Below are 18,024 nucleotides of genomic sequence, written 5' to 3'. Positions count from 1 at the left end.
GGACAGACAAACATGTCAAAAATGTTTGATTACGTTTTAGTATCGTATAAATAACTATATACACTTGAGAAAGCACGGTTTCTTTGAAATTACAAATACTTATTTTTTTTATATGTTAAAGATATATACCATAGAAATATAGCCTAAAACAATTCAATTACAGAGAGATCCCAGATTAAGTTGATCGAGAACTTTTCCTCGCCCTGCGGTTGTGGAACTAGTTCCATTCGAACGTTAAATCGATTAAGACGCCGACAGCCTGAAGGTCCTCATCCTGCACTTACGTTACGTCAGCTATGTCTTGTTAAGTTTCTGTTGTTTTAGTTTCCTTCCTAGGGCCGTCTTGTTGTGCCAGTTTAGAATATTGGTTTAGTCAGTGAACATAAGAGGAAGTCTCTGACTGTAAACGAGATGGTCGTAGGTTAGATCCCCACTTGGTAAATGATTATATTTAAATTATTTCATCTTCTCCTCTCTAATAGACAAATTCCGTTGCCAGAGGTCCCGAGCAGTACAGGCACGGTTCCAGTTTTCAAGAACTATTCCACGCATTTCGAGAATTCTTTTTTAAACACTTTAATGTTTTTAATAAATTACTAAGAACTCCAGAGATAGACTCTGAGTACTTAACTGCCTTGGCTATAGGTTTAACCAAACCGTTATAGTTATAAGTATAGTGATATTTAGTAGCATTAAGTTAATGTCTTGAAAATTGAACGATGCGTAAGGAACGGAATGTCTTAACGCTAGGTTCCTTCTACCGAACCTGATAAAACATAAAAATTAAACTTTTTAAACAAGTAGGTTATACTTTACATAGTAATTGGAAGAAAAAACATAATGTAACCTAACCTAACTCATAATTTCGTGCACCAGTTCCATACGACGTCGTACAACGCTCACATTTAAGCAGCTTTGGTTGCCTCGTGAATGCTTCAAATTTCCAAGTTGCCGTTTGTATGGAGCGAGCGACCGCGGCTAATACAATCGCACAGGGGTCACAGGGGTCACATAGCTCACAAACGTCCCACATTCTATTCTGTTCGATGTAATGAATGAATCGTTCAACCAAATTTGGATTTAAATTGGACAGTTTTTTTTTATTTGCCGATATACATGAGAATACATTTTATTTATTTTTTGTGACCAGTTTTTCACTTTCTGTCAGTGGCAGGAAACTACTACTAATATTTAATATTTCTCTATATGACTTACGAAGCATAAATATTACAGATACTATATAATTTAAGATTTGAATGCACAGAAAGCGCATTTATGTACATTTACATCTATATTAAAGTTCACTTATCATTGTCCAGGACTTTTTTTACTTACGCTTCATCCCCAGTGGGGTAACCTGAGACAACGGAGTGCAAAATGCAATCTTCTCTCCATATCTCTTACGCCTCGTCCATTCCATCATCCTTCTCGTACGTACAATGTACATTGTGTACCCCCCTATAATGTGTTCTCACGTTTATTACGGTACTTCCATCCAACATAAATACTTTGTTTTCAAAGGTCAACCGAGGTCTCCCTCTGCCAGTCGCATTCTTCTTCCAACACACCTGAGCACGTTCTTTTTCATTCTCACCATGATATCCTCGCTGGTCAGCTTGATGGAGCAAAATACAATGTATAAGGGTCTAGCCGCGTTTTTAACTTTTGATTTTGTTGTATGAAGTTCTTTATCGAAATATTAACATAATGTCATAGTCACTTTATAGATTTAAAAACAACATTTGTATTTAAACCACGTTAAAGCGACGCGATACATTTCGAAAGTAATACAGTAAGTACTAGTAACAAATGATGTGCGTACATAACGTAATATAAACTCGTAATAAGTTCCTGATAGTTTGTTGTTGCGATAAGAACTAAAGTTTCCACGTTCCTCGTGTATAGGATATACATTATTGTAGACGTAGAACAATACGGAACTTTGTTTCATAGAGATACTGCGCGAATCATTTGTATGCAGAAGTGAAGAGAAGAAGAAGTTTCCTGCTTTCCGCCGATTTTTAGAAATAGTGTATTGAGTGGCGGTGCTTAACGCCGCTCTTTGCTTTGTTACCTAAGTGAGAAATGAAAATATTACATATTCCATGTGGTCGAACCTACAACCGCCGCTTACCAGCGGCGCCGCGACCAGATACTTAAAATTAACACCTCTTTGATTAACAATTTTTCCAGTAACATCGTACCGCACGTACTGACCAATTCACTCAAGTATAGACGGACCCCGCTGTCCTATTTCCGGTTGAAACTCCAATCACGAACCCCACTCCCCCCCCCCCCACCACTCATTAATATCAGCAGTCGCCTGCAAATTGCGTTACAACCTATTTGTACACATCGCCCTCGATCCGTCCTAATAGACCAAAACTGTGCTTCTATGGTGCAGTCCCTCATCAAACTGTGAGGTATTTTATATGTTTAACCTTTGGGTGTCGTATCGTACACATAAAATTGGAATTGGGCGTTAATTGTTATAATGTTATAAAGCAACAAGTACCATATTGATTGTGGTCTAACTTCGAGTTATTATACAATTTCGAAAAATAAAATTTAATTTTTAAAGTTTAATTTTTATGTAATTTTTTTTTATTAAAAATATTACATTACTTGTAGAAAGATTGATTGTTCTGAAGAAGAAAGATTGTTTTGAAGCAAAATCATTAATACGAATACACATAGCTTTTAATTTTAGTTAATCTTTCATTTAAACTTTCATTTTTAATTTTTCTATAGATCTTAAGATTAAATAAAACAAATAGTACTTAAAAAATGTTAAGTTTATTATTAAGTAACAAATGTCCGAACCAACAAACCTACGACACCGCAGTGTCACATGAATACATCATCAGCGAAGGCTCTCTCGGCGGACACTCCGGCGCCCTCGTCCTCGAAGGTCACCATCTTGTCCCGTCGCGCCCTCGCACGGTCCCCCAGCGCGTTGATGCCGACCGCCACCAGCTCGCTCACGTCCACTCCTGCGCCGCTCAGGTTGAACTCGCTCAGGCTGCGAGGCACGAAGTACTCCACGCACCTCTCCGCGTGTCCCGCAGAGCGACGCGCCGGCGTGTTCCTCTGGAAACTCTCCTCTCCGTACGCGGTAGACTTTCTCCGTGGCAAGCTGTTAAATTTGGTTGGGTTCGAGCTATCTATCTTGAAGCTCACTTGCGCTCGCTTTTCATGACAGCTGACAGACGGCCCTTCAGCTGTCTCCCTATGTCAGGAGACTACTGCCATCGAGATTTTCTCGTCGCACTTCTCTACACTGTGCACAGCGCGCGTCTTCGAGCTCCCGGTGCAGAGTGCGGTGAAGCCACGTAACGCGCAACTCAAGTCCTCCTGGATCAGATTAAAACACATGGCTACTACAACTATTCCCACTAAAATATATATACAGCACACGCCCACGGCGATGTCCTCCGTCTTCGCCGACACCGTGCTCGCGTATAAACCTGGCTTCAGATTCCCAAAACCTATAGTCGCGAGACTTGAAAAGGAAAAATAACACCCGTCCACAAAGTTCCACCTCTCCGTCGTATGAAACACGAAGGTACCTAAAGCTATATACAGAATGATTAATAGTAAACTAAGTACGATCGGCACTCGCGTGTGGTCCCGGCACGTCCAATGGTAACCGCCACTAAAACTGTCTAAATTTAACGCAGCTTGGAACGGTGTCCGTTTTTGCCGATCACAAAACTCTTTTCTATCACAATCCACGAACTGCTTGCACTCGACGCCCGGCATGTTGTAGCGGCTCAGGCAGTCTTCCTTCGAGTGAAAGTTCCCACTCTTGAGGCGCGCCGGGCACAGCTTCGCGTAGAGAGCGCGGAAGTTCCTTGAGAGCGCCTCCCCGATAGTGGACAGATAGAGCATTATGAGCGGGATGCCGACGCACGCGTACGCTATGGCCACTAGCTTGCCCGTAGACGACTTCGGAGTTACACTTCCATGGCCTGGAATAGAATGTCAATTATACAAATAAATGTTTACAAATGTAAATTAATATTAATTAATATTTTAAATATTAAGGCCAGTCGTGGCACAGGGGCACAGGTGACGAGGTAAACCGCGGCGTTGAGTTCCACCACTCAATGCCTTACGATTTCGGCAGAAAATAGGGAACAGAATATCTTAATACTAAGTTCTCTTTGCCTATCCTGCTGTGTGCGGGATACATCGTGAAGCTGATTTTCATATTTTTAATATAAATTATAATTTTAGATATTCATAAAAAAATATATTTTCTTTTTCTTACTCTGGTAACGAGACAAAGCGCTGCATTGATTTCTGTATCTCAAACACGCAATATCTCTTCCTCTGCCTACCCTGCCAGGGTATGAGTGTGCGAGATATAGAGTGAAGCTAAAAAAAAATTACATTAATATCGAACTAGCTATTCATTTATTCGTCGTTAGTATTTTCTTGCTCTTGTGACGTATAAAACGAAAATTGAAGTACCAATCATTTTAACAGATTTTCTATTTTACATTTACTCTACCGAAAGATTATTTAATTATAAAGGTTGTTGTTTTTTTCTTCTCTGGAAGCACGAACCAGTGTCGTGCGGAAACATTAATATCATAACATTAATTGGGTATTGTAACTACAGAGAAAAAAAATATTCTGAAATGTTGTGTACATTTCATATCATTATAATTTTGGCTCAATTTAAATTTTTTCTTAATTTATTTTTTAATTTTGTTGTGTTTGTGATTATAGTTTAAGAATACATGGTGTTTTCATAAATCAGCATTATTGCTCAGAGGTGGAGGATGTTATTATTCCTCAGGGCAATATATGAATACGTTATTGCGATAAAATGGTAAGTTTGGCAGAAAGTCAAGTAATATTTCACTCTTGGAAGCAAGTCACGTTTTAGAAAACAAGTGTGAATTACTTAACTTTTTGCCGCTACATTGTCACATCAAATATTCAAAACCTCACCGATCGTGGTGATGAGGGTGAGCGCGTACAGGAAGCTGCCAGCGAACGTCCACCGGTAGTCCAGAGCGTCGTACTGTGTGGATATGCTCGGCGCGTCTCCAGACTTCATAGATTTCATCAGAACTTTTTGAAAGTCCATCAGTTCTTTAGCAGCTAATTTAGTCCAGTTTTCTTTGTAAAGTATATTTAGATCCTCAGTTATAGACCAAAGCCGTTCAACCGTTCTAGAACGAAGATCGCCGCTTTGCGTCTGACTCAAGTTCGGCTTTGATGCTGCTACGGACGTTTCTTCCGGTACAGAGTTGCCTTCTATTGCGAGAAACAGGAACCCTCCAATAAGATTGTAGGTAAGAACCAGAAAGCATATCGCCAGGCAAGTGAGAGGGGAGGCGCGTCGCTTGTGAGCGCACCTGCAGCAGAATAGCCTGGTGTCGTCTCGTCGAGATACGAAGCAACAGCTGGACTCTTCAATCAGAGGCGGTTCAGTTTTCCTAAGAGCTCGCTTGGACGGGTCTCTAGCGCCGTCCTCTATCATGTTGATCATTGCCACATACTTTACCGCACCTTGTACTTCTTGTGGTGTCTTTTTTTCTTTGTTCTTTTCAACATTCTAGATTACAGCTCAGGTTCTCGTAAAAGTAGATTTGGGACAATCTGAAACAAAAGATTTTTTTATTAATTTCTTCAATTATTACTTTATTACACATCAATAAGGCCAATTGTTCGACTGTAAACGCGACATGCTGTGAATTCAATTCCCACTCGAGGAAATGAAATATTTAATATTGTAATATCTTCACTCTGATAAATAGACAAACCGCGGTAGTGAGTTCCGCCACTCAACTCTTCCTCCTTTGCCTCCAGAATTCCGAGGAAACTGAGGGACGAGAGCATTTTAAGAGGAACGGAATTTGTTCTATCCATTACTAGGTTGTGAGGTTCCTTCTTCCTATCCTGCTATACTATTAATCATTATTTATTATCATCCTAATTATAGTTATAGGGAGAGATTTTATTAAAATGGACAATATTTGTAATGAACATTGACAAATATGATCGTGGACAAGAACCCCCCTTTGCAACTAGCTTGCTAATAACTTTTTGTCAGCAAGAAGCTTTGTGGTATAACGTAATTAGTTGTAAACTATTTATGCTTATGCTCGTACTAGCGGAGATGTGAAGGTGGGTTCCATTCCCAGTCGTAGAATGAATTACTTTCATTTCCTTTCTTTGGTAACGAAACAAAGGGTTGCGTTTATTTCGCCACGCACGCAGTATCTAGAAAATTAAATGATACGTGGGGAACGGAGTATCTTAACATTAGGTTCCCTCTGCCTCCTCTACTATATACGGGATACAACGTAAAGTCAGATAAATACGGTCACAGAGAAAACATAATAGATATTTAAAAATGTAATGCAATAAAGTAAAAAAAATATTTTGTAAATCAATATATTTATAATAAATATACAGCGGAAACTCAAATTGGAAACCATTGATGCGGAAAGTGATGTCCCCGAGGCCGGCCCCGACTTCAGTACGTACGAGAGTGAATCAAAAGTTACATATAACATGTTATTGTTCTGCATGGATACACCGCTGGCATAAGCGGGAACGAATTATTGCTTTTTTTTCCAGCTTCACGCTTTATTCCGCACGTAGCAGGGTAGGCAGAGGGAGCCTAGTGTTAAGACACTCCGCTCACCGCTTACCGACGAATTCCGCAAATCTGCGCGCATATTTGCATTGTCAAAACATTTGGTGTCGAGTGGTGGAACTCAATGCTGCAGTTTGTTTTTTTTGCGGTTGCTAGCGTTAAAAAATGCTAATCATTTTTGCTTGAGCGGAAATCGAACACAACTATTGCATTTAAATAGTTTGCCGTTGCGCAGCAACTACCTTATATGAGTAATGATAATATCTTTTATTAATAATCTGTCCCGAATATAATAAAGACTGGACTCTCTATATAAAGACAAATCGATGGAACCCTTTTGCACTTCTCAACCGGCTACGGTTTTGATCGTCGTCTAAATAAATGAGTGACGGCGGAGATCCTCAATCAAAGACACTCAAAGTGAATACACAATGAGAGGCGAATGAAGATTTTAATAAGCAGACCGACTGCTGTAAGGTTGTTTAGTATTTATTAAATATTTGATACAATTATTGGGGAGATTTAATATTAAAATGTTGTTTGCGAAGATTTCTTCAATCCTTATTTTATTAGAAGGGTCTTAATAAAGGTGCTTATTACTTAGTGATTCAATCGTGTTTCGTGATTTATATTTTTATTGAATCGAAAATCACTTAATAAGTTACTGAGGCAATAAACATATCTCAAAAATAAATTGCTGTTAAATCACAACTCGTAATTTAACTTCTAGAAAGGCAAAGTTTGCTCTATGAGTATACATATATCTTAACTCATCCCTTTTCCCCGCTCAGGAGGGTAAGCAGAAGAAATCTAGTGTAAAGACACTCAGTTCTCCATGCATCGCTGAATTTTCCCGATATTTCGTGTTGAGTAGTTACCAAAATGAGGAAATTTAAAAAAATACTTCCACGAGTGTTCTCTCTCTGAGCTGTACGCACACCGTTAAGTAACATGTACAACTATGATCAATAAGAGCTTCCAAGTACTTCCCAACGACTCAATCCGATAGCAATGGTTATTGAACCGGGAAAGCAATTAACGCAAACCTGTGGTCACCCCACTGTGAGGGATAGCTGGTAACGAACTTGCGGCGGTGGGGGTTGGTGGTACCTACTGTTGAATTGTTAATTATATTATTATTTAGAATATTGACTTTTCAAACACATTTTTGATGTTTAGTGACAAATCACTCTTTTCTCAGGTGTTTAATTCCCGACGCAAACATGAGGTGTTATAAGTTTGACGTGTCTGTACCATCGTATGTCCCAAACAGACGAAGCTGTTTCGATTAAATATTTTTTGTTTGAAAAATAGCTTGATGATCTAGTGTTTTTAATCATCGTTCAAGAATATCTTATGTTCAGTCATTTGAAGATGATATTAAGCTATTTTATAGTTGATGACGGGATGTAAGTAACTTTCATAGGCTTAGTTTGACTTGTGTATCTGCCTACGGCATGGTAGCTCACAAATGGATAAACCTATTTTCATTTAGTTTTGTTTGTCTAAAAGGTGACTTAATCGAGAGTATTCATAGTTATGATTCAAGAATATATGTTTAGGCATTTAGAGACAAAACCGGGATAATAATATGAACCGGGGAAAAGTCCATATTTTAAATACTATAACGCTTCCCCGAGTAACATTTAAGCGCACAGTACAAATATTTGAATATTGAACGATTTAACTGTATAACATTAAATATTGTTCTCCATTAAGTCCCCGCACACCCGCACACCCGCGCAGCTGTCGCCGGCGGTCGGGTTCGCGAGTGATTCCTTTCTGTTTTTTAAAAAAGTATCGTTTTAATTGACATAAAGAATAAGGCTTAATTACTTTTTTATGTTAATCTGTATTTATACTTATATACTACTATTCTATACTTATAAAGTAGTAGAGTTTGTTTGTTCGAGTTCGGTTTGTTATTAAAAGTTATTTTTTGATGGATAGCTATTTATCGTGAAGGGCCCTTCACGTTAATCGATGTCGACGTAACCCACGGGATTAGGAAGAGTATGTCTTGTGTCATAGGCGACTCGTGACTATTTCCATTTGACCACGCAATACAAGTAGCAGGTAAAAGCTAGTCTAGTTTTATATTTAATGAGATGAGGACCGAATGCTAAGACATCGTGTGTTGATTGGTAGAACCTAAATTTAACTCTAACCTAACCTAAGCTTTGTAATTTTGTAAAAATGTAAGAAGTAGCATAGAGGCGATTTGGAATGTACGGGCACAAGCGTGTAAGCGCTACAGACTGCGGGTTCGATTCCCAGTCGAAGACATGAAATATTTTATGTTTTCATTTCTTCTCTCTGGTGTCGACGCAAAACGCGGCTTTGAGTTTCGCCACTTAAACAGAATCTCTTAACACTGGGCTCCCTTTGCCTATCCTGTTGCATACGGGATTTTGTGTAAATCTGAAAAAAAGCAAGCTTAAAACACTTAAAATCTAAGTTTAGCATATTTAAAAATAGGTCAACTTTTTAAGCTCAGTTGCCGGTCCGAGCGTGTGGACGCGTCATATAATATTGATGAAGTCTTCAAGCAATGTGGGCTACAGAATGCTAATGTACACTCTGGAAACAGAGAGAGAGAGAGATGTAGGCTTGTTCCGGCTTTCAGCGCTTCTATTCAGTAAGGTAGTAGAGGCAGCGCCGTCGGCCAAACAATCAAAGATGAAAAGGTTCCTCGACAGCCAACTCACGATGCTGCTGATTTTTGACTATAAACTTAATGCTACGGTGACGTTGGTATTTTAGTATTAGGTATACTAATTACTACAGGTAATTAGCGGCGTTAAGTTCTGTTCCAATGCCATTTAAAGTAGGGAACAGAGAGTCTATTATTATTAAGGTTAGAGAAGAGACAATATTATTATTAAGGTTTAAATTTCCATTTTTGATTATTTATTAAGATCTCTTCTTCATAAAACAAGTTAAAATGTTATAAAATTCACTTCGAATATACTGAAGCTATAAAGAAAGAGTAATGTAGCAGGACTGAGCCTTGACCAAATAAAAGTAACTCGGAAAATTTAGTAAATGACACATTACCGGAGCTGACTTTGCAAATTATATTACTTTTTGTAGAGGAACGTCTTGTGTACTATTCAAGCACACTCACCACTGAGCATACGCACACATCAAGTTCTTATATGCTTGTTACTACTTATTTTGATGTCAGTAGTCAGTATGTTGTTTTTTAAATATGGAAAAACATTTTAAAAAATATAACTAGTTCCCAGACAGGCAGGTTGATCCGGATGCGAGACAGGGCGAGACGCACAAAGCGAGGTCGCCGCTGTGTGCCTTACTTACCTAACCTAACTAACCTAACCTAACTCATATCAGGATATGAGTTTATTCCCCCATAAAACGCTCCAAAAGAATAACCCACATCTATATATTTACCAATATTAAGAAGCGAAAGAGTTTGTTTGCTGGAACACACTAATCTTAGGAACTATGATTTAAAAAAGGAAACAATTGTTTCGTTGGGAGTTGGGTTCGGTCCCACTTTAGACATTAATGTATGTATTGTTTACAATTCCTAGATTTTTTTTCTGAGTAGTTCTGAGTGTCGATTTATAAGTGTACGGAAATTGTGTCTGTCGCTGTACGCGTTCACACGCGAACTGATGGGACCGTGCGGTGTACACTAGACACTTGGACACTACTTACTCGTATAGTCTCATAACAATATTTTGCAATTACAGACACTCGCGTTCATACTGAGACACTCGATGTGTACGTATGGACACTCGATGTGTAGTGTCGTCGTCTATACAGCCATACGGACGAAGCCGTAGCGAAAGCTAGTAAATCATAACAAACATTTTCTTCACAAGTTTTCGCTGAAAAAGCTGTATTTTTTGTCGAATATTTGAGAATTAGGGCGCAACGATGTCCCCTTTTATTTACTGTCAATCGGTTTCCGGAAGGCGGCCTCCTGTTCTCTTTATAGGCGATTCGCGATTATTACAATTTGAAATTTCTTTGAGGAAAACTTTGTGAAATTTTGTTCGCGAGCGACGGTTTGAGTACTTTTTATTGTACTGCGATAAATCGATGTTGCTTAGCTAAACTCTTAATGGCCATTAATTATGTTTATGTCCATAAATAATAATAATGTTAGTTAGATATTACTGTAATTATAGCTTAATATGTAAGGGAGCAACAAAACAAGGCCGAGTCGGTGACACAACTGATTTTATTAATATACCAAACTACCTACATACAACACGCCCCCCCTTAAAAAAAACAAAATGTAAACAAAACAAAAAAAAAAAATTATAATAAATACAAACTATTTTAAATAAAACTAAAAAAAAACTTCTAACAAAATATTAATAACAATAAAATAACCTTTCTTCCATAAACAATTTTAAATTATTAGAACTGTAAGGAGAGAGTGTTTAACAATTTATATAATAATAATAATAAAAAAAAACAAATAATATGAAAACTATTTCCCGTATTTGCCTTTACGCAAAACGCACGCACGCTTAGGGCGTGTTGGCAATATTGGTTCCTCGGGATTAGGGTTACAAATCGGTGTACTAACTAAGTCAATAGGCTCTGATGTTTTAGAATCAATTAATTGATCTGATAAAGTTTTAGAGGAACTATTAGAGTCACCCACAGTTTCACCGTCCATACTCGTCTGTAACTCAACATCTTCTTGCACTTGGGGCCCTGCAGAATATCGTAAATTCTTTTTAACTGGAAGCAACTGATCAATGTGGCGTTGCCATTCACGACCGTCAGTTGTTTTTACACTGTAAGTACATGGAGTTTTGCGATCAATTACCTTTGCTTGTACCCATTTATCCTGGCGAGGGCTATAATTACGTGCTAAAACAGTGCTTCCAATCTCAGCGTTTCTAATATAACCAGGGCGATGGTGACCAGATCTTTCCTGTAATGATTCTACTCGATCAGCTGGATTAGGCATGAGCACGTCTAATCGTCCACGTAAGCGCCGGCCAATCAGAGCCACTGCCGGAGCAACCCCAGTACTAGCATGTTCAGTATTACGATATTGGAATAAAAATTTATTAATAGCTGTACTTATCTCTTCCCCTTCATGAATCGCCTTTTTCATTGTTCGTTTAACCGATTTAACTGCGTTTTCCGCCGCGCCGTTTCCAGCTGGTCTATAAGGACTTGTGATAGTATGAAAAATTACATTCTTTTTCATGTAATCTGCAAATTGACTAGAGGTAAACGGTGGACCTCCATCGCTGACTATCTGAGACGGTAAGCCAAATCTGGCAAACAACTCCCGTAATTTACATATCGTTGCCTCAGCAGAAGTACTCTTGACCTGTTGAACTTCGATCCATTTACTATGAGCATCAATTGTTACTAAATAATATTTACCTTGAAATTCAGCAAAATCAAGGTGAAGACGCTTCCAAGGTTGTGTGGGAAAAATCCACGGATGTAGTTGACCACGCGGTGGTGCATCTCTCTGCTGACGGCACGCCGAACATTGTCGGGCTATGTTTTCTATTTCATTGTCCAATTGAGGCCAGTAAACATACCCTCTGGCGATTGACTTCATTTTGACTACCCCGAGGTGCCCCTCGTGTAATTCTTTTAAAACCCGCCCCCGGAATTTTTCTGGTATCACAACCCTATGGTTATATAATATGCACCCCATCTCCAGTGCCAAATTGTCTTTACGATGTAAATAAGGTTTCTCTGCGTCCTCAACTTTACCAGGCCAACCCCTGATGAGATAATTAAAAATATTTTTCAAAATAGCATCATGTTGTGTTTCATATGCAACATCCTTAACACTAATAGGAAATGATTCTTCCACATAATTAAGATAGTAAAATGAATCTCCGATTGGTTCCCTGTGCACGTGCGGCAACGGTAATCGTGACAAAGCATCAGCATTACTGTTCTCCTTAGATTTAACAAATTCCATTTCAAAATCGTAAGCTGCTAATTTTACCGCGTATCGTTGTAATCTACTGGCTACTGTTTGAGGAAGACCAGATTTCGAACCAAAAATAAATAAAAGTGGTTTATGATCCGTTTTAATAATAAAATGACGCCCGTACAGATAATGGTGATGCTTCAACACCCCGCTAATGATTGCCAACGCCTCTTTGTCCAACTGGCTGTAGGCGCGCTCCGCTTTATTAAGCGTGCGAGATGCAAAACAAATCGGACGCTCCCCACCGTCTGGGAAACGATGCGCCAATACACTACCGATGCCGTACGAGCTACTATCAACTGATAAAACCAATGGTAACTTAGGATCATAATGTACAAGTACACGGTCACTTAAAATATTTTTCTTAACAGTAAGAAATGCCTCTTGACAATGCTTAGACCAGTTCCAAGCGACATTTTTATTCAGTAACATATATAAAGGTGAAAGAATATCACTACAATTAGCAATAAACTTAGAATAATAATTTACTAGGCCTAAAAAGGAACGTAATTGAGTTATGTCACTTGGAGCTGATGCATCCACAATAGCTTTAACTTTGTCTGGATCGGGATGTAACCCGTGCTTATCGATAACAAATCCAACATAAGTAATGCGATCTTGCATAAATGAACATTTTTCCAATTTAATTCTCAGACCGACATCACGTAGGCGCTCAAATAGCCGTTTTAAATTATTAAGATGATCAGATCTGTTACGGCCGGTCACGGCAATATCATCAAGGTATACCACTACCCCCTTCAAGCCCCTTAGAGTTTCTTCCATAAACTTTTGAAACTTTTCTGGAATACAACTTAAACCAAAAGGTGTGCGCCTGTAAACAAATGTTCCTAAGTGCGTAGTTATCGCCGTACATGCTTGTGAGTCATCGTCAAGTAATAATTGCTGGTAAGCGTTCGTGAGGTCGATCTTAGAAAATTGCTCTCCACCGCTCAACGCTGAAAATAACTCCTCAATTCGTGGCAGTGGGTACGGTTCTTGAAATAATTTTGGATTAATTGTTACCTTGTAATCACCGCAAATACGAATATCACCCGATTTTTTAATAACGGGCACTATGGGTGTCCCGTACTCAGAATAATCAACCTTATATAACGTACCCTCTGCCACCAAGCGGTTCAGCTCTTGTTCCACAGGCTCGCGTAACGCTAAAGGTAAAGATCGAGCTTTAAGGAAAACCGGAGTTTTATCTTTTAATTTTAACGAAATTTGTTTAATACATGTACCTAATCCAGAACTAAACACAGAAGGAAATTCTCGACGTAAATTATCAACCAAAGAAGATTCCCTTAAACTATAAATAATGTCATCAATCTGCACTGTGTTAATATTTAAATGTCTTAACCAAGAACGACCGAGAAGCGGTGGCCCCCCATTTTTAATTACAAATAATTTTAATTTAATAGCTTTATATTTGCCTAATACAACATCAACTAACAGGTAACCTAACGGTTCAATTAAATTTCCAGTGTACGTACGTAGACGAATATTATTTTTATACAAGGTAATATTTTTGAAATGCTTCTCATAACAATCATAATTAATCGTAGATAACTTGCTGCCAGTGTCCAGTTCAAACATTAAAACCTGAGCATTTACTTGCACGCGTACACAATATGGCCGATCATTATGCCCGCACACATTGAGACTGTACAGATCACCGTCGGAACTATTATCGCCATCCAAATAGTTGTGTACTTTAAACTGCGTGCGACCTTTGAATTTATTTCCACTTTGGTTAACACGACACATCGATTTTAAATGCCCTTTTTGCCCGCACTCATCACAAGTATAATTTTTAAAACGACACCAATTAGCGCGATGCGATCGTCCACAACGCCAGCAACCAGGATTCGAAGCCGCTTCAACCGGCCCAGGTGAGCGCGCCGCGCGTGTCCCCGCGTCGCCGCCACGCGACCGCAGGTGCGCGCGCGCCTCCGCCGCTACTCGATGCAATGACTCAGCGCAAATCTGTCCGCTATCGCTCCCGCTCGCGAAGCTAACCTGCGCATGCTTCTCCGCCGCTTCTAACGCCAACGCCAGCTCGACAGCCCTTTTATAAGTAAGGTCCGACTCAGCAAACAGACGAGACCGCATCTCTTCACTTTTCAAGCCAGATACAAATTGATCCCTTAGATTCTCTTCCAGATTAAATCTAAAATTACACGTGCTCGCTAAATGCTTAAGCGCTTGAAGGTAATCGCTGAGTGACTCTGCCTCCCCCTGCCGACGCAAGCGGAACACGTGTCGCTCTGCAATGTCGGACCGCTTCGGCTCGAGATGTTCACCGACTAACCTCACTAACTCCTCGAATGATTTTGCCTCCGGGTTATGAGGTGCACACAAATCACACATTAAGTCATAAGTAGGCTCGCCGACCAATGTTATTAATGTAGCCACTTTTAAACTGTCCTCAATTTTGTTTAATGCCACAAATTGTTCCACGCGTCTTATATATGCCGACCATTTTTTGCTCGATAAATCAAAAGATTCGATTTTTCCGATAGGCATATTTATACACAATAATTATACTCAATAATTATAACTTTTACACTCGTCGCCAGTTAGATATTACTGTAATTATAGCTTAATATGTAAGGGAGCAACAAAACAAGGCCGAGTCGGTGACACAACTGATTTTATTAATATACCAAACTACCTACATACAACAATGTTATATGCCTAAAAGAGAGTATACTCTCTTTACATCTGTTGTTGTAAAACGGATAAGGAACAAGTGTCTATATTAAAATATCTCTTAAAAATAATAAATAACTAAGAAAATATATCTTTAATACTTAATAGTAAGAGCTCGAAACGGAAGCAGACGTGCAGAAGCAGGTAAAAGCATATATTCCTTCCTCGTTAAATAAAGCTTGTCTCAGAAGTCGGAAGCGCGCTGTGAACTGATGGCGTCGCACTTCCCTCTCCTACTACTCTATACTATGTACGAGTATATAAGGAACACAGCTATCAGCTACAGCTACGCTGACACTACGCGATTACACTCCCGACACTCCCCAGACACTGCGTAGACACTTGCCAACCATCGCCCCGACACCGCGCCCGTTATGTTTAAGAACTCTCCGCTTCCACAAAGGTATGCAAATAAAAGTGCGACAGAGCAGTTTCCACAACGTATTTTTAACGTACGAGTAGAATAACAAACATCGAGTTACGAATTCTATGAATATTTTCGCTTTCTGTCGCTGCAAATATATGTAGAGTATGATATTTGTATAAAACATGAAGATTCCTGTGAAAACCTTAAAGTTTGCGTTTACAGAGAATAAATATTACTATCGAAGAGGAATGTGAAATGCGGAGAGAAGAATCATAGCTGCATGTTGTTGTAGTGATGGTAATAAAACATTGTTTAACACTTGATTCTGATTAAATATTAGATGAAACATTTGATAATGTACTACTTACTTAATTTACATACTTTATTATGTATTAATGTAACATGAACAAGAGGAGGCCAGTCGTGGCGCAGAGACACTAGTGTGTGTCTGTAATCGCGACTGGTTGTGGGTTCGATGCTCACTCAAAGAAATGAAATACTTATTTAAATTTATATTTTCATTTCTTCGCTCTGGTGTCTACGCAATGCCGCCCGAATCCGGCGGAAAGTAGGGAACGGAGTGTCTTAACACAAGGGTTTCACTCTATACATTCAATGTGCGGGATACAGCTTGAAGTTGTTTTTTTTTAACATGACATGAAAATATATGACATATTGGTTTATCCGTGAATATGCAAAAATTCTAGTTTTTTTATTAAGGAAACATTTTAGTATATTTTGAATCATAAAAAAAACAAAAAATATTTCAATACCATGACATGAGAGCCACATGCCCAGTTTGATACACCTACCCTTACCCCCCCCCCCCCACCCCACCGCGCGCGACTGTAGCGCCGCGCCGAGAAGTAAAATATATTTATTTTTATTTTATTTTATATATTAATTGGAAAACAGCGTGGAGTGCAGCGGCGGTAGAATATCGAAACAAAAACATTTTCCTTTAAAATGTTATATAATATATTATAAATTGCTATTAATTGGTAGTTTCATTCGCTTGTAAATATTTTATTAACACGTTGCGTAAATAACAAGCTTTCGTTTTAACTTTCCGCCAATTTAATTGTTTCAATAATATTATATGAAGGTCTTCGTGTCCAGTGAGGCAGTGCCTGGTTGTAAACATAGTAATTGTTGGTTCGATCCCCACTCGAGGGAATTATTATAATAAATTATTTTAGCTCTGGATTTCAACGAGGAAAGTGAGCAAAGTACCTTAATACCATGTTTACTAACTTCACGCTCTATCCTGCCCATACAAGAGCATTGTCCGACCGGTTCTTTTATACGGCAGCGAATGTTGGCCAGCACTATCTCGGCACACTCAGGAGCTTCACGTCACGGAAATGTAGATGCTGAGGTGGATGTGCGGCGTAACGCGGTCTGACCGCATACGCAACACATTCATTCGAGGTAGTCTTGGGGTCCGTGACGTAGCGGATAAGCTCCAAGAGCGTCGCTTGAGATGGTTTGGCCACGTTACGCGCCGGCCTAAGAACTATGTCGGACGCAAGTGCCTTGCTATACAAGTTCCTGGGGCGCGACCTCCCGGACGCCCAAGGAAGCGCTGGTTGGATGTCGTGATGCAGGACATGAGAGCCAATGATCTAACCACCGAGGACGCAAAAGATCGTGCAAAGTGGAGTAGGTTAAGTAGGAAGGCAGACCCCGGTAATAGCCGGGATTAATGCCAGGAAGAAGAAGAAGAAGAAGCTCTATCCTGCCCATAGTAGTGTGGACAGAGGGGAGCACGTTCCCCCAAATCCTATACACGTTGCGTGTTGTGTGGCGGAACTCAACCCCGCGCTCGGTCTCGCCACCAAAGTGAAAAATGACAAATTAAATATTTCATGTCCTCGAGTGGGAATCGAAGCCACAACCTGTCGTTTACTGTCAGACGTTTGTGCCCTGCGCCACGGGTATTACAAATTATTTATTGCATATTGTAGTTTACTGCAGTTGTATTTATTATAAGGCTAATATCACACATTATATTAAAAGCCCTCTGGAAATATAACTGTACCTATAGTTTGTTATCAGAAGTAGAAACTACCTCAGAGTTATTATACGTGCATACACGGTATGTCTCACGAGATAACTCACAAAGGCAATAACGGCGACTACTTTAATTCAATACAGCTAAGCGCGTTACGTGCTACAATATCTGTAGAAATAAGGAGAAATAGAAATAGTGACTTGAACTTACACTTAAACGATGAATTTGATTTGAGTTAAATCAAAAGGTAATATTTTGAGTTACTCTGAAATATAATTCTGGGGACTAACTTTTCTTTTTTTTATATGAAAATGTAACTGTAAATATATTTTAATATCTCTATTACTTTAACCTCC

General features: G+C 39.2%; 1 protein-coding gene across 1 annotated transcript in view; it reads right to left on the bottom strand.

Moving 5' to 3' along the window:
• Positions 1–2,777: 2,777 nt before the first annotated feature.
• LOC146540224 (TWiK family of potassium channels protein 7-like) overlaps positions 2,778–18,024 on the bottom strand; it is a 76,258-nt gene continuing 61,011 nt past the window's right edge. The window contains exons 2-3 of the mRNA XM_085197715.1: positions 4,963–5,616; positions 2,778–3,971 (exon numbers count right to left, since the gene is read on the bottom strand). Of these exons, the coding sequence (XP_085053841.1) occupies positions 3,235–3,971; positions 4,963–5,506 (1,281 nt within the window). The 5' untranslated portion in view covers positions 5,507–5,616 and the 3' untranslated portion in view covers positions 2,778–3,234. The remainder of the gene's footprint in view (positions 3,972–4,962; positions 5,617–18,024) is intronic.

Source organism: Heliconius melpomene, chromosome 2 (genome assembly GCF_056956725.1).
Source record: "Heliconius melpomene rosina isolate 202511_hmr_F chromosome 2, ASM5695672v1, whole genome shotgun sequence".
Classification (NCBI taxonomy): domain Eukaryota; kingdom Metazoa; phylum Arthropoda; class Insecta; order Lepidoptera; family Nymphalidae; genus Heliconius; species Heliconius melpomene.
Note: the sequence above shows the minus strand (reverse complement) of the source record. Positions and strands in the feature narration are given on the sequence as shown.